The following is a 25,628-nucleotide window of genomic DNA, read 5'->3' on the forward strand; positions in this document are numbered from 1 at the left end:
AAAAAAAGATTTGGTACATTTGTTCTTTTAGTCATTGGTGAGTTGCATGGCTTTAATGTAAGTGCTTCCCATCTGATGAGAGTCTAATATGGTAAAGAGATGGTGAGCATCAGATGCTGTCCTGCCAATGAAGGCCAAGGGACAATGTGCCCTTGAGGGTTAGTTAGTGAGTTGAAGAAGAGAAGCGTGCTGGTAGGGTGTCTCGGGGAAAACTTGAGCCTGTGGATGAGGCTATCGTTGTCCACATTAACCCTTTGTTCTGCTAGGATTGTTTTCGTAGTGCTTTTGAATTTAGATGGCTTACTATGCAGGTACACTTTACTGGCTAATCTTTTCCACCCCTTTTCTTTTGTTGGGATTAGTGCCAGAACAGATAAAGCCCAGTGTAAGCCAGCCTCAGCCTGCCAACTCTAATAACGGCACTTCCACACCAACCAGCACTAATAATAATGCCAAGCGAGCCACAGCCAGCAATCAGCAGCAGCAGCCACCACAGCAGCAGCAGCCGCAGCAGCAGCCACCGCCGCCACCGCAGCAGCAGCAGCCGCAGCAGCAGCCACAGGCTTTGCCTCGGTATCCTCGCGAAGTACCGCCACGATTTCGCCATCAGGAACATAAACAGCTTCTAAAGAGGGGTCAGCATTTTCCCGTCATAGCAGCAAAGCTGGGATCTGCTGTTAAGGTGTTAAACAGCCAGTCAGAAAGCAGTGCTGTAACAAACCAGCAGCCACAAAATAACGGAGAGGTGCAGAACAGCAAAAACCAGTCAGGTGAGAGAAGGTATTTATTACAAGACTCACACTTCAGCATCATGAGCAGTGTAGCAAATTTATAAATTCATAGCTTTTTGGTAATGTATTTATATTTGTCAGGATCTGAGCTTTAATGTGAGAGTCCTGTATAGGTTTTTGAGCAGAGAACCTTACATTTCCTGTGACTTACCTGCCCAGCATACTTTAAAAATGAATATTTCAATCACTGCCCATTCAGATTCCCCCATTTTGATACAGAGCTTATAGCTAAAATTGTGCACTCCCCTGAGTCATGTGCTCCATACACAATTGTGTACGTTCCTGTATTTAATCTTCAGTAACCCTGTGAGGTATAGTTGTTCTTATATCTGCTTTTCCTGATTGTCCCAGGCAAAGTTACTCAGTTTCTACCTATGTGCTCTCCTATCACCAAGATCTAGTCTGTATGTTATAAATCATGGTGTTTAATAGCTAGTAAGTAGCAGATTCTGGATCCACATCAAGATCTGACTCCAAACATATGCTATAACCACCATGCAGTACTTTGGCAACATACTGGATATGATAAGTAAAGAAGAAGAAGTAACAAATGTGAATTTTTTTAGAACAGCACCTCATTGGAAAGAATACAAGTTTACATTGTCCTGAGTACTACTACCCTGCTTGCTTAATATACGTGCGAGACTGGCCAAATACTTTAACTCATGTGACTTTTGTTGAATCTGTAGTAAAAAATAACATCCAACCTTGTAAGTTTGCTTTGAGGATTAAACTATGTGACATATTAAAGCAACTAGCTTACTACCTAGTGTTTAGGTGCGTAATAGAGTATCTTCCACCAGACTTATGACAAAAGTTTGATTTACATGTTATATCTAAGGCCAAATAATAGGCAGTTAGTAATTTGCATTCCATTTCTGAAATCAGGTTAGAAACAGTCATCAGTGCAAGAAAGACTAGTTTGTCTACATTCACACCATCTTAAATGCCCCTGATCTCAGAAGCTAGTTAGTAGGGCCTGGTTAGTACTCTGCTGAGAGAATGGTCAAAATGATAAATAAGAAAACAATAGGCATAAAGATCTGAATGTCTTATTTAAGTTTTTTTTTTTTTGTTGGTTTTTTTTTAAGTTTAGGAAGTGAAGGAATAAAGCGGTTTTTGACATAGAAACAGGAGTATAGGAATCTTGTTTCTCAAGAGTTCATCAGCAAAGCCCAAAGCATTATTAAATAAGACATTCAGATGAGAAGTCTTAAAGATGTGGGTATAGGAGGAAGTCTACAAGGACGCCTGAGAAGGAAAAATATCCTGCCTGTTTGTAAAGGAACTTTACAAGGGTGGCCTGCATTAAGGTGGAGGTTAAGATGGAAGTCAAGATGGTACAGCAGTGTCTGGAACTAAATCCAAAGCAACCTGAGAATGTAGATACGAAGCCAAAGCATTCCCAAGAAGAACCAGACTTGTACTTTTGTCTTTTAAAAAGTAATTAGTGAATGTCTACTTATTTTGCATTTTCATACTAAAGCACTTTTTGTGTATTCCACTAGCAATGGTAATAGAAACTTTTGACTGTAAAGTCCATCAGGAGTTAGTGAATCACAGAAGAGTTCATAAGGTAGTCAGGTCTGTCCTGGCTCCTGAAAATTTTTAGTCACACAACAATGCTGTAGTGACCTTTGTGTGGAGATAACTCTGACCCACACATTGTATTAACCCATTTAATTCTCATTTTATAGATCATATAGTGTTGTCTTCATTTTAAAGATAGGAAAGTAACTTAGTGAATAACAGTGTACTGGGCAGCATAAACATGAGCAATAATTGCTCAGAAACATGAAAACTGTTTTGACAGTTACAGGTAATCTAGAATTACAGAAACATACTGTTTCTATTTGTGTATCTTTGTGTCTAGCTTATTCTAACACAGATTGTTGATAGATTTGGCATTTAAATTAATGAATGTGATACACAAAAATTTACTTGCAGTTTCCATGGTAGAAAGAAGTGTTGGTTATGTCTCCCTTGTCCTCATTTAATGCATTTGTCACTTATTTAGTATAATCAGAGACTAAGGATAGTAGCTAGGTAAGATTAGATAGTTATAAATTAGAAGCACAAGCTAAGTGCCTTCAGGGGCTAGCAGGTAGGTAAAGTACATGATGAAAAGAAGTGAGAATTGTGGTAAAAATGTTTATTCTTTGTGCTTCCTAAATGCCCTTTCGTTTTCATTGGGACCCACCCACTGGTCAACCAGACAATTCTCAGTCTGAGCCCTTGGCCTGTAACTTGTTATGCCTCAAACATTAAACATTAATTGATGGTTTTGAGATGTATAGTTTTTTTCTCTAAAGTTGACTTCTTAGACCCCCTAGTAGGCCCTGCTACTGCTTAGAGAACCCTGAATTGGGGACCCACTTATCATAGAGGATTTCAGGAGAATTAAAACATTCAACAAGTTTGGCACTAATACTGGTTTTTTTTTTTTGGTCTTTTTAATTTTTATCGGTACCAGGGATCGAACTCACGACCGCCTGCTTGCAAGGCAGGTGCTTATGCCGCTGAGCTAAATCTCCAGCCCCCACTAATATTGTTCTTAAAATGTTCTATTTCATTTTTTATCACCTGACTTGATATGTACAGGAAAGTTTAAAAGACTTACAGTGTATCTTTATGCCTTTATCCAGATCCAGTGGGTGTAATACAGTCCTGTCTAGCGGGCTATGGTGATGCATACCTGTAATCCCAGTGCTTGGGAGGCTGAGGCAGGAAGATTACCATGAATTTTAGGCTAGCCTAGGCTATATAGCAAGTTTAAGTTTAACTGACTAATGAGACCCTGTCTCTTCCCCTCAAATAAATATATATATATATATCCATCTTGATTTCACATATACTGTCTTTTTCATGGACACACACACTTCATTTTCAAGAAATTGTAAACCTCACAGTGAATGTACCTTTTATACTTAACTTTGTATTTTCCTAAATATAGCGTCCTATATAGCTGAGATACTATTATCAAAAGAATATTAACAGTTCATCAGTATCTTATAAGAATTCGGGTTCACATTTCTGCTAGTCATCCTAATAATAGTTTTTGTTAGTTTGTTCACAGTGTGATCCACTTAATGTAAGATATGCATGTGAAGCAACTATATTATTTAAGAGTGAATTCAAATATAGTAAAATATAAAGATTTACGTGAGCGAGTGCCACTGGGTGGCCTTCTGGAGAAAGAAATGAGATACAAGTCAAAGGGTATAAAAATTTTTTTCTGCTGCACTAATAGTGTGTTTCTCAAGGTGAGGTAGTTGAGCATTTTTTATGTTATTCTGTATACACTCTCTATATTTAGAATATTTCTTTGAAAAAACTGAAGGATACTTGAGGTATAATGGTGAATAATCACTGGAAATGTTGTAACCACAAATATTAACATTAAAGTTTCCGGAGATATTTGCAAACTAAAGATCTGTCCATCTACCCGGCTCTTGCATTGGTCTTTCCAGTTTCAGTGCTGTATATGTCACTGCTATCTTGTAAGTTCTGTTTCTAGCTCGCAACTTGCACCTTTCCCATAATCTATGAAGTCCACCACACTAGTCTACTGTCTTTGGAAAATAAAAATAAAATTCCTTGAGGCTCTTACAAAGTGTCTCTCCTGCCCTTCTTTCAGAAGGAATGTGTCAATATTTGCAGTCTCTTAGTTTGTCCTCTGTAATCCAACACCTATTCATACTGATCTTATGAATGTCAGATACGACTTTTTAAAAAATTTCAGATATGACTTTTTTAAACAAATTTTAATTGTGGGAAAAGTCAGCCTTTTCTGGCTTAATAGATCTCTTTTTTCCCTGTCATTACCTCCCCTTTCTTGAAACCCTTTCATTGCTTGCCTCTGCATCATGTACAGGTATCTTTTGTTTTCCTCACACTCCCCTACTTCTCTTTTATACTTGCAATATTTCTTCACCCAGGTCTCCAGTTTCACTAATTCCCTTGACATTTGTTTCTTTGTTTGTTTGGTTTTTTTTTTTGTCTTTTTCATTTTTATCAGTACCGGGGATCGAACTCACGACTACCTGCTAGCAAGGCAGGTGCTTATGCCGCTGAGCTAAATCCCCAGCCCTAACATTTGTTTCTTTATCCACCCCCCCACCCCCTGACACACAATCCTCAGTTTAGTTTTTATGTCTTCTAGGTGTCTCCAGCTGATACTGGGCTGCTCAAACTCGGCCTCATCCAGTCTTACTGTCTTGCCTCCAGACCACTGTCTCCTTTTGGATTCCTTTGCTCGAGAAGTAATCAATCTAGAATCCTCAAAATCATGCTTGATGCTTCTCTCTTTCATATCTAAATCCACTGGTTTACCATTGCTCTGCTGAGTTTTTAAATTCCAAAATAGCTGTGTTTTTCTCTCTCCCCTTAGATACTGTCGGTAGCCATAGTTGGGGTGCTCCTCATCTGGTCTAGACAGTACCCCAAAGAATGTCTTTTACAGCTCTTTATGTACTACCCTCACCCATTTCTTCAATCAGAAGCCAGTTATTGTCCATACATTGTACTTGGTTGTAAGAGGTTGGCTTGTGGCTTATATCAATCAAGATTTCCATGCCTAGGACCTTAAATATTGTCTGTTTCCAGGCTTCACTGAGAGTTGAGTAGTTGCCACAGACTGTCTGAGCTACAAAATCTGGACCATTACAGAAAGTTTGCTGACCCTGGACCAAAAAATTGAATAATTAAAAAATGTCTTGAGAACTAATTAAAATTGTGCACCTAAGATTCTCTCACATTCCCTGTGGTACATCTCATATTCCTTGGAAACACTGAAAAACCTAAATATTTACTTTTGAAGCTCTTCAAGTTAGAACGCAAATATTTGTATTGCTTGTCACGTGCTATATATTTTGTAAGAAAAAGAAATAGGACTTGCCATCAGTGTGAGGTCTTCCTGGATATATGGCTTTTGAGTCAGTCATTTGAATTATTACTAGTTTTTCCTGTGCTGCCACATAATCTCTTTGAATAGATGTCCTGAATGCAGTATTATATTCTTGTTGAGGTATGGTGCTAGAGTGTGAGAGGGAATGCTGATGACATTGTGGGTTTCAGCTGTTTCTAAGTGAGGTACAGCCTTCCAAATCTTTGTCTAGAGCATTATAGTATATAAATATTCATGTTTTGCATTATATTCAGTAAAACTTAACTGCCCTCTTCCCAGCAGCACAGGAGTTTACAGTCAACTCTATTTCTTGGAAAATTCATGATAATCTTTTACCTAGTGATATTCCTATATGTTTATCTTCCAGGTAGTTTAGAACAGTGAGTTTTGGCTTCCTTTCAGAAAGGGGGAATATCATTTGACCTCTTCCAACTCTGAAATCACCTCTGACTCTGTGAAACATTTTAGTTGTGATTCCTGAAGAGTCATGTTCTTTGTCTTACTTCAGTTAGAATGATGCCTGCTCCTCTTCCCTAACATCATTTAATATTTATTCCTAAACTGTAATCTTTTTCATATCCAATATATCTATGATTTATTCTTGGAAACCCAGTTTTTTAAATATTCTCTAGGTGCTATTGAAAGTTTCAAGTAGGTTCCAGATTTAAAATGGAGTTTTAGCTAATTTGTTACTAATGAGGCCTCTCCTTATTTTTCTAAATGACATGGGAAGATGTAGTAAAAGGTAGGCCTTGATCACCCCATTTCCAAAAAAGTTCCTGAGCAGAACCTGAGGTCATTTTTTAGTAGTTAACATTAAAGGTGAAAATGCATTTGAAAAAAGTATCATTAAAAAAAAAACATACCTGTCATTTCTTTTATGGTTGCTTTTATACATAAAAATTTATTCAGTTACATCTTCATGTTATCTTTTGCTTCTATTTAATCATTTGATTTTTTTGATATACTGTTATTAAAAATACTATTCAGGTACTATTTCTCTTCCTCACTGATTTAAAATTTTACCCTTTGACCTGCTATCTTGACATGTGGGGCTGTTTGAGTTAGCATTTCTGGTCAGTTGAAATGCTTATGTATTCAATACAGTGCTGCTGAAGTATTGCATGATAATATGGATCCCTTTCCTGATAAGCTCTTCTGGAGATTTTTCTGAGAATTTTCCTCTCATTTGTTTTACATGAATATAGGGCTAGGTATTTAGCTCAGTGGCTCAAGTACTTGCCTTGTAAGTGTAAGGTTGTGAGTTCAATCCCCGGTACCAGAAAAAAAAAAGTTACATGAATGTTAAAATCAATTTTATTAGATAGACTCTGATTAATAATTTCTTAGAATGGAATTAAAAACCTAGAACATTTTTATATCTTATCTAAGAACAAGTTGTCATACTTTGGGGGGGAGGGGAATGAGACAGGGTCTTGCCATGTAGTTCCCACTGGCCTTGAACTTAACTGTATAGCCCAGACTGGCCTCAGACTTACAGTGATCCTCCTGCTTAAGCTTCTTAAGTGCTGGGATTACAGGCACAAGTTGGTATAGTTAATCAAAATGTCTTCTATGACCTGTAGCAAAATGTAATCATGTAGGTCTTTAAGGTTGGCTGGTTGGTTTGTTGCAGTACTAGGTATCAAATCCAGGGCTTTGAGCATGCTGGTCAGTCACTTTACCACTGAGTACGTCCTCAGTGAGACTAAGTGTTTTAGTTAGATTCTAAGTCCTTTCATGGCTCCTGGTGACTGGAATAGTTTTTCTATCATATTTTCTCATTGGTTATTTTCAGTGTATAGAAAAACTGTTGCTTACATGTTGATCTTTTCTCCTCCCTTATCTTGGTGGTATTAGACTGGAGCTTACTGTATAGTTCAGGCTGGCTTTAAGCTCTTGGCAGTCCTCTTGCCCCCAATCTCCCAACTGTCGGATTACAGGCATTTGCCACCATGCCCAGCTTCTCTTTGTTGTCTATTTCCTTTCATTTTAGAATCATATTTCATCAATAAGTTCTAGTATTGGACTGAATAATGGTAGTACTCAGTGTACAACTCTTCCAGTCTTTTTCTGTCCTGTGGGGATGCTGCTGGCTAAAATTGGTGCTGTTACTGTTCGAACTTTGCATGTGAGAAAACTCAGGCACAAAGCAATTGGAAATCCTGTCTGTGGTTTTATAGCTCCTAAGTCAAAGTTGTCAGGCAATAGAGTCTGTAATTTTTTTTTTTTTTCTTGTATCAGGGATAGAGCTCACAATCTTGCACTTGCCAGGCAGGCACTGTGCCACTGAGCTACTATATCCCTGGCCACGTCTGTACTTTTAATCATTGTATCAAACTGCCCCTCTAGAGCACTAATTTGCTGCAACAGTGAGCTAAATGCATTGCATGGAATAATACAGTAACAAAACAACTAGTTTAAGAAGTATCCTCGTTTTTCAGATGTTGGTCATACAGCTACTACATGAGTCTACACTTGAATTCAGGTGTTTCTGGAGTCCCAGCCATATATTGTTAGCTATTCTATTTTATGAAGGATTCTGACAAACCTTGCCTTTCTCACTTGATTTCCACAAGTTAACCTCTGAACCTCAATTTCACAGATGGTTTTCCCAAAGATTGTGATGAGTGTGTAAAGCTCATAGTGTGTGCTGAATATCTGTTGATAATGCTTACAAGTGCTGATGGATGTGTATATGTTGGTTTTGTTTTACCCTGTGAAACTGACTTCTTGTAGCCCTTTAGTTCTTGAGTTAATTCTTATAGGCATTGAAAGATATCAAACTGTTTGACAGTTTAATAAAATAATTCTTAAACTGGCATAGAAACCCAAGTCCCATATATAACTTTAAAATAATATTTTGTGAGACCATTTCTAGTCTCCAGTCCCCTTGCCTACTCTTTAGCTTATCGTCTTTTACTTCTCAGTAGTTGCTTTTTGAAAGAAAGTGATGCAGGTTGAATCTGATTTTTTTGTATTAGAAAACCACACCTATGTTATGTTTATTTTATAGAGCTTTAGTAACATCTAGAGTTCATTCATTAAGATCTAGAATATGACTTGAGTGTGTATTTAAAAGTGAGTGGTGCTTCTGATTCTTAATCTGATAGAGAACTACACTATTTGCAACTCCCTTAAGACAATCTGAATGCATTTCTCTTCGTGGGTTGATATCTGTGGAATTTTTACCTACCAGATCATTATAATGAGACTAAAGAATCTAGGAAACTATCAGAAGCACTGATTGTCTGTGGTCAAATAACTAGATAATATGTATTTTATAGCAGAAAGTCTTAAGATTATGTGATTGGTGGTTTATGGTCTTTGATATCTGTGGCTGACTTTTTATCATATTTGATGATCTTTTTTAGTATACCATTTTTTCCTGTTGTTTCTTAATTAACATGGCTGTGAAAGTAAATTAAGGAATTTTTGTGAGCAGCAAGCTAAAAATATTCTTGCTTTACTCAACATTTACTCAACATTTCAGTTGAGTATGAATACTGCTGAAATGGAAATACAATAGAGAAGGCTTTGGACTTCTTACAAACTTGTTGTAACACCAAAATAGTTGTATGCTCAAGCTATTCTAGAAAATAGAATGGAAAATGATCCCTATATATTCCTAATACAATTCATCAAGTTTGGGTAATTTATCTTTACCCTTCTTCTTCGCCTGTGTTCCATCTGAGCCCCTTTTTTCTCCACTCAGGCCTTTGAACCCAGATTGTTCCATTATCCTAATACATCACCATCTTCAGTCCTTCCTGAGTCCACCATTTTTTTACTGGCTGACTTATTAGTAATTTGGTCATTCAGTGTACATATATTGAAGAAGGAATATATCCCAGCACTGCTCTATGGTTTTAGGATTTAGCAAAATTGTTTGCCTCTGTGAAATACTAGAAATGGAAAGTTATTGGCAGTAAAATAACCAGTGCTCTTGTAACCATGCACCAAGTATTGTATCTTATTAGATTATATGTATTTATAATATACTTAGCATTTTTGAGACTTATTTAGTGTAAATTTAAAAATGACTAACACTAAATAGTTGTACTACTTCTTTATTCTAGATATAATCCACAACACTTCAGGATCCCATTATGAGAATTCCCAGCAGGGACCTGTGTCTTCTACGAGTGACTCTAGCACAAACTGTAAGAATGCTGTTGTAAACGACTTGTTGGAAAAAGAAGCATGGCCCTCAGTCCCTGGCAGTGATCCAGAGTTGGCTTCAGAATGCATGGATACTGATTCTGCCTCCAGTTCTGAATCAGAAAGAAACATCACTATCATGGCTTCAGGGAGCACAGGAGGTGAAAAAGATAGCCTTCGGAGTAGCACTGGACTTGGTTCCCAAAACAAGTTTGTGGTTGGTAGCAGCAGCAATAATGTAGGCCATGGAAGTAGTCCTGGGCCGTGGGGTTTTTCCCATGGAGCCATAATAAGCACATGTCAGGTCTCTGTGGATGCTCCTGAAAGCAAATCAGAAAGTAGCAACAATAGAATGAATGCTTGGGGCACTGTAAGTTCTTCATCAAATGGAGGGTTAAATCCAAGCACTTTGAATTCAGCTAGCAACCATGGTGCCTGGCCAGTATTAGAGAACAATGGACTTGCCCTAAAAGGGCCTGTAGGGAGTGGCAGTTCTGGCATCAATATTCAGTGCAGTACCATAGGCCAGATGCCTAACAATCAGAGTATTAACTCTAAAGTGAGTAGTTCTTCTACCCATGGTACCTGGGGAAGCCTTCAGGAAACTTGTGAATCTGAAGTAAGTGGTACACAGAAGGTGTCATTCAGTGGTCAACCTCAAAATATTACCACTGAAATGTCTGGACCAAATAACACTACTAACTTTATGACCTCTAGTTTACCAAACTCCAGTTCAGTACAGAACAATGAACTGCCTGGTAGTAATACAGGGGCCTGGCGTGTGAGCACAATGAATCATCCTCAGATACAGGCTCCGTCAGTTATGAATGGCACTTCCCTTTCTCATCTTAGCAATGGAGAGTCAAAAAGTGGAGGCTCTTTTGGTACTACATGGGGTGCCTATGGTTCTAGTTACTCTGGAGACAAATGTTCAGGCCCCAATGGCCAAGCTAATGGTGACACTGTGAATGCAACTCTAATGCAGCCTGGCATAAATGGGCCTATGGGCACTAACTTTCAAGTAAACACGAATAAAGGAGGAGGTGTATGGGAGTCTGGGGCAGCAAATTCCCAGAGTACATCATGGGGAAATGGGAATGGTGCGAATTCTGGAGGAAGTCGGAGAGGATGGGGAACCTCTGCACAAAACACTGGCACTAATATATCCAGCGTTGAGTGGAACAAACTGCCTAGCAATCAGCATTCCAATGATAGTGCAAATGGCAATGGTAAGAAGTTTACAAATGGATGGAAATCTACTGAGGAAGAGGATCAGGGTTCTGCCACATCTCAGACAAATGAGCAAAACAGTGTGTGGGCCAAAACAGGAGGTACCATGGAGAGCGATGGTAGTACAGAAAGCACTGGACGCCTTGAAGAAAAAGGAACTGGGGAAAGTCAGAGTAGAGATAGAAGAAAAATTGATCAGCACACATTACTCCAAAGCATTGTAAACAGAACTGACTTAGATCCACGTGTCCTGTCCAACTCTGGTTGGGGACAGACTCCTATTAAGCAGAATACTGCCTGGGATACTGAAACATCACCTAGAGGGGAAAGAAAGACTGACAATGGGACAGAGGCCTGGGGAAGCTCTGCAACACAGACTTTTAACTCAGGGGCATGTGTAGATAAGACTAGCCCTAATAATAATGATACCTCATCTGTATCGGGGTGGGGCGATCCCAAACCTACTCTGAGGTGGGGAGATTCCAAAGGCTCAAACTGCCAGGGGGGGTGGGAAGATGATTCTGCTGCTACAGGAATGATCAAGAGCAATCAGTGGGGGAATTGCAAAGAAGAGAAGTCCACATGGAATGATTCGCAAAAGAACAAACAGGGATGGGGTGATGGGCAAAAATCAAACCAAGGTTGGTCCGTTTCTGCCAGTGACAACTGGGGAGAAACATCAAGGAGTAACCATTGGGGTGAAACGAATAAGAAATCCAGCTCAGGAGGTAGTGACAGTGACAGGTCCGTTTCTGGTTGGAACGAACTTGGTAAAACTAGTTCATTTACTTGGGGAAATAACATAAATCCAAATAATTCATCGGGATGGGATGAATCTTCTAAACCTAATCCTTCCCAGGGATGGGGGGACCCTCCAAAGTCTAATCAGTCTCTAGGTTGGGGAGATTCGTCAAAGCCAGTCAGCTCTCCAGACTGGAACAAGCAACAAGACATTGTTGGATCTTGGGGAATCCCACCAGCTACAGGTAAACCTCCTGGTACAGGCTGGTTGGGGGGACCTATACCAGCCCCAACAAAAGAAGAAGAACCCACAGGCTGGGAGGAACCATCCCCAGAGTCTATTCGACGCAAAATGGAGATTGATGATGGAACTTCAGCTTGGGGAGATCCAAGCAAATACAACTACAAAAATGTGAACATGTGGAACAAAAATGTCCCAAGTGGCAGCAGCCGTTCAGACCAGCAAGCACAGGTACATCAGTTGCTGCCATCTGCAAGTGCCATCTCAAACAAAGAGGCAAGCAGTAGTTCTGGTAAGCTTTTATTCTATGGAATCTTGTGGTCTTAAAGAGTCCTCATAGGTCTCTGAAAACAAGCTCGATAGCAGCTTAGTGTTGTGTGTTTAACAGGCTGCTTGGGTGCACACACAAAGTCCTTTTTGTGCTAATCTAGAAAGCTCAAGGAAAATTATAGGGCGACACATTCACCCAGGTAGCATAATTTCACCTCTGGCAGTACTGTCTGAATCTTGTGTACTGCCTAGGAGTGCAACAGAAGGCAGAATTAGACAAGTAGGGTTGAGTGGGAATAGTGTATGCTTCTCTCACTTGTGAGTTAGGGCTGCTGCTTTTACTTTACTAAAATACCTCAGAAATAAAAAAGTATCTTAGAAACAGTACTGTTTTTAAACATTTGGTGCTACATTTGACTTTGAAGGGTTACTCTGGCTCCCATATGCTGTGGATCAAACCATAGACCTTACACTTGCTGGGCATGTGCTCTTTCTTTGAGCCACACCTCCCAGCTGGGATATTTTTAAGTTGGCATGAAATAGTATGTATGTATAAAATATTTGATCATACCTTTCTAGGATATTTCCATTTTTCCTTTTACAAAAATCTGATTCCTTTCTTTATAAATTATTTTGGTGAAATTTTCATTGAGGTTAATTGTCATGCCTTGTGTTTGTTAATAGAGGTTTTATTGAATGCTAGTCTGATTAGACATGGAAATGGTTTAATGAGGTGACCTTTTAGCACCTAATTTTTTTTTTTTTTGTTTAAGTCTAGCTTACTGTATTAAGTTTAGTTCTTAGAAGAAACAGTGTATCTAAAAGAAAGTCCTTTGTTTGGATTTTTTAAACAAAATATGTTTATGGTTTGTTTATTGGCTTTAGACAACTTGAACCTAATAATTTTGGCTTTTTGAATATTAAAACAGGGTGCTTACCCATTGTTAGTCATATGACTGTTTCATGATGTAGAAAGATTACAATTTTAGTGAAAGTTATCAGTAGTAGTATAAAGTTTTACACTGTTAACCCAATTTCATTACCTGCTATATTCAGTTCCTTAGAAATGATTCAGAATGACTTGACTCTTTACTCATCCTAGGGAAGGATGACTTACTATAATTTAAGTTATTCAAAAGAATTTACTCTTGGCCCAGAGGGCAGTTGTGAAAGAAGAGTTTTTGTTTTTAAAGTTTGCCATACAGTTAAATTACATTAATAGGAAATCTGTGTTAAAACAGGTGTTTCCTTACCTGGTGTAGCATCATATGTGAAATGGAATTCTTCATCTTTGGTTTTCCAAGCATTCCTTGTTGTCCTTTATTCTACTGTACCTCCTTACTGGTTATAATGATGACTTCTTTTCTCATACTTTCTAAAGGCTGGGGTGAGCCCTGGGGGGAGCCTTCTACTCCAGCCACAACTGTGGATAATGGTACTTCAGCATGGGGTAAACCCATAGACAGTGGTCCCAGCTGGGGGGAACCCATTGCTGCGGCATCCGGCACATCCACGTGGGGCTCTAGCTCTGTTGGTCCACAAGTGTTAAGCAAATCTGGTAAGTTGACCATTATCCCTGGTAGCTATTTTGTAATAGTGGTAATAACTCATTGGCTACAGCTAAAAAATATGATGATATGTCTATATTGTTGATAATGTTATCTACATGGCATATTACATGATCAGTGTTTGGCTCTTTGTATTTATATCTTTCTAAATTTTATTCATTTCAGTTTCCTTAGAACTGTAACTATTAATGATCTACATATCCTTCACCAAATTTATGTTTTACCAGCTTGGACTATCAGAATAATCTACCAGTTTTCATGCTATCTAAGAGACTGAATAGCACAGCATGGGGCATATGTCCAAACTGACAATATGGACAGTTAGAAGGGATACCAAGGCTTAGATCAGCATTTTTACTGTTCCGTATTATATGCAGGATATCCTTTAGGAATCCCAAAGACCATCTGTGTGGATAAATGCCTTCTGCTTTTGACTTCAAATGCTCTTTTGCCATTCTTTTAAAAATATGCATCAAAATTGATAGTTTTTAATTTTATCCATCTTCTGCCTTCTATGTCACTATGCAGATTGACAGGTGGGTGCAAACATGAATGCCACCATTATCCAGGTTTAGAAAAGCTCTGATTTATAAAAGCATGAGAGATTTATTGAATTTTTAAATAAAAATGAATTATTTTTAATGGACCTTTTATAAAATGTGTTACTATTATGTGGTTTGGGAAGAGAAATAAAGTGTCATTTTATTTCCCCTGTCTGTACTCTTCAGTGTGTACTTAAATCTTCAAAAAAGAATCACTTTATTAAAGTCTGTTTCTCTTTGTATCACCAATCCACAATTAGGGCCAAAATCTATGCAAGATGGCTGGTGTGGTGATGATATGCCATTGCCTGGAAATCGCCCCACTGGCTGGGAAGAGGAAGAGGATGTAGAGATTGGAATGTGGAATAGTAACTCATCTCAAGAACTTAACTCATCTTTAAATTGGCCACCATACACCAAGAAAATGTCATCGAAGGTAAACATTTCAAGGGCAAAGCTCTTGAAACTTAAATTCCAAAGGTAGTTTACCCACAGAAAATTTACCTTCTGCCTGCCCATTTATGGCAGTCAGTACAGTCCAGGCAGTCCCCAACTTAGGTATAGCCTTCTGTGGGCAGCCACCTAGAAAAACATAAGACCACAGGAACTTCCTTTCTCCCCACTGCTACAGCTTGGGATTTCTCTCCTCCTCTCCCTCCACTATACTGCCTGGAGCAACCCCTGATTCTAGGGTGGTGCCTGCAGTGGTGAGGATGAAGAGAAGGGCAAATCTCCATGTTGACTCTCCATCCCGCTGCCAGTTCATCTCCCATCCCACTTCCTCACCTGGAATCCAAGCTTCCCTTTACCTGGAGTAACCATTCTCCTTATTCATCCATCCTCTTTGTCCCTTTCTCATTCTGAAAGGTCCCGTGACAGAAATACCCAGGAATAGACTGAGTTTAATTTTGTTCTTGAATGTGAACAAATCATACTCCCAAACCTGGCTTTATAACAGAATCATATGTTAAAAGCCTTTGTTAGAAGTATGGTTTCCCGTACCCTAAATCTACTGATGTTTTGGAAATTGGGCCAAGTTTCCTGTACTGACCAATCTCTCTATATGTCTCTGACTCAGATTTGGGTTTAGGAACCACCAATTTAGAGCACTTGTTCTAGAGAGGTGGTATTAAGAACTGATGTCAGATTTTCCTGGGAGTGTCTTTAAAAATATGTGCCCTATCTCCTATAGTGATTCTCATATGTCCTCCCCACCTTGTTTAAGAATGATTACCTTTTGAGGGACCTTAGAAGTCAGATACCCAGTGAGTAGCTGGATGAACTAACTGCCAAGGTCCCACACCTTTAATCCTGGGGTTCAAAGTCTAGGACCTGCTCTTTCATTTTATAATTTGTCATTTGGCTGAATCTACCTGTTGCCTTGCCATATAGCTTATGAAGTGCTGCTACATGTTTTACATAAGTCATATGATCCTCATAACCTTCACAGATAGGATGCTGAGGAATATGAGGTGGAAAAGGTGGTGACTTGCCCAAAGTTGCGTAACTAGTAAGTGGCAAAGCAAGGACTTAAGTTTAGGTCTTCCAGTTCCAAACCCTGTGTTCTTCCCACTGGACCGTGCTGTTTTGTGACTTTGTCTTTCCTTACAGGGTCTGAGTGGCAAAAAAAGGAGAAGGGAAAGGGTGTGTAGCCTTTTTACTCTTTCTCCTTTGTTTCTACTAGTAAAATTCTTTAGAAAGCAACTGCAAACATTTATTTAGCTTCTGCTGTGTGCCAGGTACTGTGCTTGGTGCTGGGGATGCAAGTACACTAAGGATATGAGCTGCAGCTTCAAGAAGCTCGTAGTCTCGCGGGACATTAGGAGAACCTCATAAGTGTGTCAGCTGGAAGATGCCTGGGGTGGGATGTATTCAGGGAGATAGTTGCCTGCCATATAGAATTTCTAGAAAGGAGTGAAAAGAAATCTGGCTCTAGTTAGATTAAGGACTGATTATACAATTTGGTATCATTCTGAAGAATTTGAACTTTATAAAAAGTGGAGCCAGTGAGATTAGGGTTAGGTTTAGGGTTAGAGTGGAAGGTAATGTCAGTGAGTTTTTTTTTAAATTATCTTTTAAACAGAGCTAGCCTAGTGATAGAATGAAATATAAATGGGGAGCAGAGGACAGACCTGAGTTAGGGGATCTCAGGAAAGAGATATTTCAGGATAGGAAAGAGAGTTTGATTTGGGAAACAAGAATAGATATAGGGAAGGACCTAATTTGAGAGGCATTTTAAAATAGAAGAGACAGGAGAATTTGGTAGCAGCTAGTTAGAGATGGGTCTGGGAATGAAAGGAAAAAGAATTTAGGATGACTTTCAGAAGCCTCGGAGAGGGTTAGGTGCTTGCTTCAGAGACCTGCATTTAGTGGGGAAATGATGAAGCTGTGTTCTGTTTCACAGTCAGAAGGAATGGGTCGTAGCAATGGGAAAAGGAAACGAAGGCCATAGACTGAGAATGGCTCTGTGACTTTCACATAAATGAGAGGCCTTGCCCTGTGGTTTCTAGCCTTCTTGTGTACCAGCCTGCTGCTAATCACAGGCCCTTCATTCTCTCAGGCAGGTCTTAGTGCAGTGCCGAGTACCCAGCCTACCAGTGCTAAATGGGAGGAATCCCAACTCCAACTACAACAGGGGGTGCTGTGTGCTTGGTAGCACAAATTAAAAATTTTAAATATTTTGCATGTAGTACATGATTTTTTTCACTATATTGCAGATAATTAAATTATAGGTTAAATTGGTTTCTTTGGTCTAACTTGAAAACCTGAGTTACTATTTTTTACTGGAATTCATGTGAGAATTCCAGAAATCCAAATTACAACAAGTCTGATGTAATGAAATCCATTTGTAAGTTGGGAGCTGCTCAGTAGGCAGTTCTCCATTACTCAAAGGCCATTTTTCTTTTTGTGGGTCACTGTACCCATTGCTTCCATCTTTTCCTTCTGACTGCTTGCCGTTAGAGATTTCTCTATACATTACAGCTATACCAGAGGACTGGAGCAAAGGAAGTTGAAAATCAAATAAAGTTGATTTTTTTAATTGTTAACAACTCTGATAAGAGTTGGAGGAGAAATTATTGGCTAAAAATGAGAGTTGGGAATTGTCTTAAAGTTGTATTAATCCATCACTATACCCAGATAAATAGAGATGGCATGGCATCTTTTCTACTCTTTTATTTTACAAAGGGAATGATGAAAGGTGGCAACAAGCAAGAAGAAGCATGGATAAATCCATTTGTTAAACAGTTTTCAAATATCAGTTTTTCGGTAAGTATATTTTGTTAGTAGCCTTCTCCCCTTTAGGGATGATCTATAATTCCAGTTTCTTTTTTTTTTTTTTTTTTTGTCTTAAAGATTATTCATCTTTGAGTACTTAAAATACGATTAAAGACAGTATAAAATTGGCCTTTAGGTCTTAATTTTTATAGTACTAACTGAAAATTTGATCTCATGGAATTTCATATTAAAATATAATGAAAAACTTTATGGTCTACTTGACCTTCATTATCAAAGATAATGATAATACAAATACTCTTTATTTTTACTGATAAGTGAAGATCTGCTAAAATGTTGGTATTTTTTGTTGATTCAGAGAGACTCACCAGAAGAAAATGTACAGAGCAATAAGATGGACCTTTCTGGAGGTGAGAGAAAATGAAATAATTTGAGTTTATATTTATGGCAGAGAACAGGCATATCTACCATCCAATCTTACCAAAAAAGCCTTGCACTCAGCCAGGAGAGAGGAGACCTGTGCACCTAATTGCATATTCTTGTATTCTCTGTGTACATTAATAAGGTGTGGTTAAATGTGTTCATGTTCCTTCAAAGTGCAGTTTTGAAAATAATGTAAGAGGGCTGGAGATTTAGCTCAGCGGCATAAGCGCCTGCCTTGCGAGCAGGCAGTCGTGAGTTTGATCCCCGGTACCAATAAAAAGGAAAAAGACAAAAGAAAAAAAAAGAAAGAAAGAAAATAATGTAAGGTAGTTAATTTAAGGCAGTTAATTTAAGGTAGTTATATGAATCTGTGATTATCTCAAAGTTCTATCAAGGGTACATTATCTAGGCAGAGAGAGAGGATTTAGTCTTCTTGCTGAGAGAACCACATGTATGAAGACCTAAATATATGACATACTGGAAAAATGGCAAATAGTTCATATAGTGATACAAAAAATGCAAAATTGGTGATTGGAGGAGGAGGAAGGGGAAAGAGATGCCAGTACTTCACTTAGATGAAAATGTTAGACAAATAGGTAGGTTCTGACATTAAAGACTACTAAGCCAGTGATAAATTTGTTGTAGGCTGCCCTGTGATTATTTTCAAAACTGCAAACTAAGAAGGTAGTTAGACGCTAAATTTGGTGTGCACATGAAATTAGAGTCACCAGAGGATGATAATTTTAACCATTTTGTTACAGGGAATGAAGAAAGGGTATAGTGAAAGACAATTCTTAGCTGCTTTATGTGGACACTTTGGAAGATAGTAGTGCGCGTGTATTAGTCTGAGTGCCCTCAAGAGAGAGAAACTATGGGATAAGTATCAAAAGGAAACTTGAGTACAGCTATAAATACCTATTAACTGACAAAGAATTAAGAGTAGTGAGGGTTTCTAAAGGTACTCTAAAAAATAAATGAGTAGAGTAGAGCCAGATGTGGTGGCACACACCTATAATCCCAGCACTCGGGAGGCTGAGGCAGGAGAATTGTTGCAAGTTCGGGACCAGCCTGAGCTACAAAGTGAGTTCAATGCCAGCCTGAACTGCATAGTGAGACCCTGTCTCAAAAAGACATATATTAAATCCCAGACTGAGCGGAGACCTCAGGAAGAGCAAATTTCATGTTTATCCAACCCCTCTTCCAAACCCTCAACTCTTTGGCATGACTATGACTTAGAGAAGTCACTGTGAAACCACCCTAGTGAAATTGCAGGAAGTTAACCTCTAAGAGAGCAGGGAAAGCTGCTCTCAGGTGACATGTCTCACTGGAGGCCTCTGCTGCATATCTTCCAGAGGGTACTGGTTGAATTTCTTGATGAACTGAGCATTGTAGGAGCCTGTTACTTGGAAAGCTGCTTGTCTCACAGGAGGAAGTATGTCAGAACTTGGCAACCAAATCTTTTATCTTGTAGTGTCTCTTTTCTGCCCTCTACTGACAAAGCCTTGGTGCCAGTTAGCAAAGGAAAATAACATGGCTCACTGAATGGCAGAGAAATTGCTGTGGCAGTCACTCTGGTAGAATTTCTTAGAAATCTACCCTTCAGAGGAAAGGAAAAGTATTTTACAAAAAGGAAAAGAAAAGAAGAAAAAACATGTAGATCCCCCACCCCTTTTTTTAAATAGAGCAATCAAAAGGGATAAACTTGGAATTGAGGCAGTGGCCCTCCAACTACTCATTTTGCACACACTCATTTAAACTCCGCTGCAAAGCAGCAGCTCTGTACTTGTACTTGCTTTCTTTTAGGAAAGAAAGAAGTGCAGTCTTGAGAGACTTTGTGTCATCTCTGGCTGTGTTAGTTACTCTTCAGGTTCTGCTCGAGGTTCTTACTCAAGAAACTAATTATAGGGGCTGGGGATTTAGCCCAGCAGCCTAAGTGCTGTCTGGCAACTTTATAGAGATAGATAGATAGATAGATAGATAGATAGATAGATAGATAGATAGACAGACAGACAGACTTTTGATAACTTCAGATAAGATAAAAATGGGAAGGAGAAGGCATCAGTTGCCCCATACAAATAAAGACAGATATAAGTAATAGAAGAAAATGTGTAAAGCTGCATCAGTTTGAATATCATGTGTGCAAAATACTCGGGACCAGAAGTATTTTAGATATCAGGGTGTGTGTGTGTGTGTTTGTGTGTGTGTGTTAGAATATTTTCATAGGCTGCCAGTTAAAGCATCTCTAATCTGACATGCTTCCATGTCTAAAACTCCTCGGGCATCACACGTGCAACAGGCTTCAGATTTTGGCTTTTCAGGTTGGGGTTGCTCATCTTCTATTCTTATTTCTATAGTTGATCTCAACCTGTCACAAATATTAATGGCTGCATTCTTAGACTTAGGTTGAGCACTAGTGCTATTCTTTAACTGGTGGACAACCCAAACCTTTATTCGTGAAGAGTCTTGAGTCCTCAGTGACCTTGCCTCTGCGTTGTTTCATGAATCTTTACTATTAGTCATAGAAGTACTCAGACTCTTCCCTGCCTTCCTTCTGTATGAGACATTCAATTTTTTCTTTTTATTCAGAGTCATTTACTCCAGCCAGCAGACTAGCTATTTTTTTTTTTTTTAAGCTCTTCTTTTTAAGCTGGCCATAAGGAGGTAAAGTGCCCAGGTGTCAGTCTTCATTTCCATGAGTAGAACCCATTTTCATGTCTTTGGCTAAAATGTTTTCATTCTCAAGGACTGTAAACCAGCAGAGTCATCAGAACAGGAAATAAGAATTCTCTAAGTGGCCTTGGAAGCAATTGTGAGAGAAGCCACTCCCACTTCCACCTTTTGTTTCTCTACCTACAAATTCTGGTAATAGGGGAGGCGTACACTGTGTCCTGTAAGACCAACACCCATCCTTTTAGGGTGTTGTCTCCTGACTTGCTTTGTAGCTGAGTCTTCAGTGAAGTCAGTCTACCCATTACTTTGCATTAACAGTTAACAGTTGTGTTAACTGTTTTCAGATGATGGTAAACGTAGTAAAATCAGTTAATTCCATGAGCCCATTACTGTACTTTCTTTGCCTTGGCACAATGCTATGAGGAATGCCATAACAATTGATAAAATATCCTGCGAGATCCTGGGTGTTAGCAGATGTATAAAAATCCATATTCAGAATATATGTCTTATCCTGTGAGGACAAATCTCTGCTCCTCAATGGCTCACTGGCAGAGAAATTGCTGTGACAGTCACTCTGGTGGAATTTCTTGGAAATATACCCTTGGGAGGAAAGGAAAGAAGGGACAGGTATTTTTTAAAAAGAGAAAAGAGGGAAAACATGGAAAAAGTTTTGTAAATGAGGAGCAGAGGAGGGGTTGAAGGGAAGGTAGGGGAGTGGGGGAAAAACAAATAATATCATGTACAGGTACAAATTCTCTATGATGAATGTGATGTGATACATCTGAAATGTACCGATAAAATCTAATGTGAAAAAGAAATCTACATTCTGGTTCAGGAAATATGTACCAGGAGAGCTAGCTCAACAGATACTGCTACAAAACAGAGGAGTGTATGAGTGCTGAGAAATGCTGGTCCCGAGTGCTGCTGACCAACCCGGCACTGAAGAAGCTGAGCCTGTGTCTGAGCCTGCTAAGTGAATAGTGGGCAGAAAGCCAGAATTCTTTCTGCACTGCCTCACCAGCGCCCTCTACTGACCAAGCCTTAGTGCCAGCTGGCAAGGGGAAAAATAGAAGGGGTCCAGGTATCATTTTCAGAGAGTAGGCAGAAAGGGTGAATTTGAACCTGAGAGACAGTGAATAGCTTTAATAGAGCAAACCAGAACAGATGAATTTGGAATTGAGGCAGTGGCCCTCCGACTACTCATTTTGCACACACTCATTTAAACTTCACTGCAAAGCAGCAGCTCTGCTTGTACCCGCCTTCTTATAGGAAAGAAAGAAGCGAAGCGCAGTCTTGAGAGGCTTTGTATTGTCTCTGGCTTTTGGTTGCTCCTTGGGTTCTGCTCGAGGTTCTTACTCAAGGACCAATTTTGATAACTTCAGATAAGGTAAAAATGGAAAAGAGAAAGAAGGGAATAGTTGCAAATTAAGACAGATTAAGTGACAAATTAAGACAAATAATGAATAACTGAACATTATTTAAGGTAAGAATATAACAGGCATGGTAGGTTTGATAGATCAAATACTATTATGAAGTTGCTATAAAAACCAGGTAGTGATGTTCAATAAACAATAGAAAATCTGTATGCTGAACTCACAATTGATAATGTAATTAATTAAGTTATGCTAGTAAAAAGCCATAAAAATAGATTGGCCAGCAAGAATCACAGAGTGATTCTAAGACAGATAAGGAGTGATGGCATGTAAAAATGATCTTGAGAGAGGCAGGGTAAGATAGAGTCAGAAGCTAAGTAAGTACAGAGTTTTGAGAGAATTAACCATGCGAGGTGGCTCATGCCTGTAATCCCAGCACTCGGGAGGCTGAGGCAGGAGGATCATTGTGAGTTTGAGACCAGCCTGGGCTACAAAGTGAGCTCAAGGCCAGCCTGAACTGCATAGCGAGACCCTGTCTCAAAAAGACAGGAAAAAAAAAAAAAAAAAAAGAAGAGAATAGTACTCAAGCTCTGGATTTTCCAGTGGACTTGTGGCATGCCATTGGTGCCTAAAGATCCTTATTAGAGAGAGTTGATAGATTAAGGGGAGAGCTTTGCATTAGGCACTCACTTTATTTTTATTTTAAGTGGTCTGTAGAAGTGTTGGGTGGTAGTTTATGGGGGAGGTGTAACACTACTCTTAAAAGAATTGTTTACACAGAAAAAACCATGTAGCTTATTAGAAAGGAACAACTTGGAGATACCTGTAAAGAGCTGGTTGGCTGACTGGTAACAGGATTAGATATAGAGAGCTAACTAGTTCAAGGTAACTGGCTTTGGTGGATGTGTAAATGGTGGCACTGTTAGTGGGGGCAGAGAGAACAGAGGAGGAGATTGTTGCATAGGATTACTGGCAGCCAAGGGAGGCTCTTCAGAGTACTAAAAGTCAAATTGCTCAGCTCCCTGACTCATAGAACAGTTCTTTAAGAAACAATTGGCGTTTTTGAAACGTATCTATTTTAGGAATTTTTTTCTGTTAATTTTTCCACTTGCCTGGAATGAAGGTGTTTTGATAGTGACAGACATCCCAAAGAACAGCAATTACAAAGAAATGATGGACGGATAAGATTTGAGGAGTAAAAAAATATGGAGAAGAGGCACTGGGAAATGAAATGAAAAACTTTGTTAGAAGTGACAGTGGGGCACTGACGTGGAAAGGCAGAGCTGTGGGACTGAGCTAAGGTGTAAAGTCAGAGCTAGACACTTGAATATAGGGGCCACTTGAAAGGAGATGACTATTGATACCTCAGTAGTAAAGTCTGAGAGAACAGTGTCAAAATAGGTGAGACACTGAGTGTACGGAGTGAGCTTTTTTCTTTTTTTTTTTTTTTTTGTCTTTTTCATTTTTATCGGTACTGGGGATCGAACTCATGACCGCCTGCTAGCAAGGCAGGTGCTTATGCCGCTGAGCTAAATCCCCAGCCCCGGAGTGAGCTTTGATATAGCTGAACATTCAAGAATCGCAAGCCTGAGATCCAGTGTGGAAAGAGAAAGACCAGGCTGGATCAGTGTTTTAAGAGAGGATGGCAAAGCGCTTATTCATTTTTAAATGACTTATTGAGATAATTTGGGGCCACCTATATCCAACAAAGAAAATTTTCACAGGAAGAGTTTCCATGAGAGAAGGTCATGTTTTTGCACCTCTTGTAACTATAGAGGCCAAAGATAACTTGCATTAATCTCATGATACCTCAATAAGTTTAGTATTAAAATATTTATACTACGTATGAGTATTTTCTTCTTTTCCTGATGTAAACATTTTTTGATGGGCTTTGTATATAAAATACTTAGAATGATGCATGACACAGTAAACACTAATTGGTGGTTTGTCAAAATGTACCTTTTATTTTTATTCTTGTTAATGGAACTTTTTATTGTAAAATTAAGCAGATTGAAAGTGACTAAAGAGTTCTCAAATTATGTTGCTTACAAGGTTTGTAAAATAACGTTATTAGCCACCTTCTGTTTACTAGTCTATTGTCAAATTAATTCATTCGTAAATAACAGTCTCTGCAGAAATCTAGCTTCACCTGTGAGGAATGCAAGATTTATGAAATGGCAAATGCATTTTTCACATATCCTTGTCAAGGTAGAAGTCAGTTTAGTAAGTGATTATTTTGCTTTGTGTTATAAATTTATCAAAAACCACTTAGGTTATCTTCCTATTGGTAATATAGTCTCCTGCATTTATTAGGAATGTTACAAGACAAACGAATGGAGATAGATAAACATAGCCTAAATATTGGTGATTACAATCGAACGGTCGGGAAAGGCCCGGGTTCTCGGCCTCAGATTTCCAAAGAGTCTTCCATGGAACGCAATCCTTATTTTGATAAGGTAAGTTTTGTTGTTCTTGTTGTTTTTCCTTTATCTGTGTGACTAATAAACCAATATATTTAGTAGCATAAATTTTCATATTAAAATTTTAGAACATTATATGTTATATAAATTGTTATAATCCAGTGCCCTGTTCTGTTAATGAGTTTGTAATTGATTGCCCCAGTTATGTCTCAATTTAGGAGTTACTTTATATTTTCTTCCTAACCCCATAGAATATGTTTGGCTCTTTTTATGTGCTCTAGAATTAACACTAATCTGATCTCTTCTGTTTTCTGCCTGTTTCCTGTTGATGCTGGAATGTCATGTGACTTCTCTTCTGTTCCTGCAATGATTTCTCCCTTCCACTTGTTTGCTTGGCTGGTGTTGCACATCTTTCTGTCTGTCCAATCAGGATGGCATTGTAGCAGATGAATCCCAAAACATGCAGTTTATGTCCAGTCAAAGCATGAAGCTTCCCCCTTCAAATAGTGCACTACCTAACCAGGCCCTTGGCTCCATAGCAGGGCTGGGTATGCAAAACTTGAATTCTGTTAGACAGGTAAGTGCAGATGTGTATTTTAGGCTCTCTGTTGAGTGATTTGTATTAGCAATAAGATCTCTCTTATATGTAGTTACTGTGTTTAGAGCAGTAGTATGAGATGGTTATGAGATATCCCTGTTTTGTTGTTTTCATAGAATGGCAATCCCAGTGTGTTTGGTGTTGGAAACACAGCAGCACAACCCCGGGGCATGCAGCAGCCTCCAGCACAACCTCTCAGTTCATCTCAGCCTAATCTCCGTGCTCAAGTGCCTCCTCCATTACTCTCCCCTCAGGTAAATGCCTTTCCATTATAGTCTTCTCTGCTTACCTGGAGAAGAACCCTGAATCGTTTCGCATGTGAAGGAGACGATTAGACAAGCAGAATACTTACTGGCATCTTTGGGGTGCAGTAAGTTCTGATTGGTTGTTATTACAAAGTATGTGGGAAAGATGAAGAAAAATGTACTCTTCCTTCCTCCCCTCCCCCCATACATCATCT

The 25,628-nt window shown here is 38.9% G+C and overlaps 1 protein-coding gene across 8 annotated transcripts in view; it reads left to right on the top strand.

The window, feature by feature from the left end:
• The window catches only part of Tnrc6a (trinucleotide repeat containing adaptor 6A), a 210,313-nt gene that overhangs the window by 168,978 nt on the left and 15,707 nt on the right, over positions 1–25,628 (top strand). For 3 of the 8 annotated variants that reach the window (XM_063226685.1, XM_063226684.1, XM_063226686.1), the window contains 9 exons: positions 363–770; positions 9,777–12,362; positions 13,722–13,898; positions 14,711–14,886; positions 16,062–16,094; positions 17,637–17,717; positions 18,043–18,094; positions 24,464–24,606; positions 25,285–25,422. In XM_063226685.1, the coding sequence (XP_063082755.1) occupies positions 363–770; positions 9,777–12,362; positions 13,722–13,898; positions 14,711–14,886; positions 16,062–16,094; positions 17,637–17,717; positions 18,043–18,094; positions 24,464–24,606; positions 25,285–25,422 (3,794 nt within the window). Of the gene's footprint in view, positions 1–362; positions 771–9,776; positions 12,363–13,721; positions 13,899–14,710; positions 14,887–16,061; positions 16,095–17,636; positions 17,718–18,042; positions 18,095–24,463; positions 24,607–25,000; positions 25,148–25,284; positions 25,423–25,628 lie in introns of all 8 variants that reach the window. The other 5 variants (XM_063226687.1, XM_063226688.1, XM_063226690.1 and 2 more) reach the window with 2 other exon arrangements.

The sequence above is a fragment of the Cavia porcellus genome, unplaced genomic scaffold (assembly GCF_034190915.1).
Source record: "Cavia porcellus strain 051 isolate PalLab524CR breed Dunkin Hartley unplaced genomic scaffold, mCavPor4.1 scaffold_16, whole genome shotgun sequence".
In the NCBI taxonomy this organism is placed as follows: domain Eukaryota; kingdom Metazoa; phylum Chordata; class Mammalia; order Rodentia; family Caviidae; genus Cavia; species Cavia porcellus.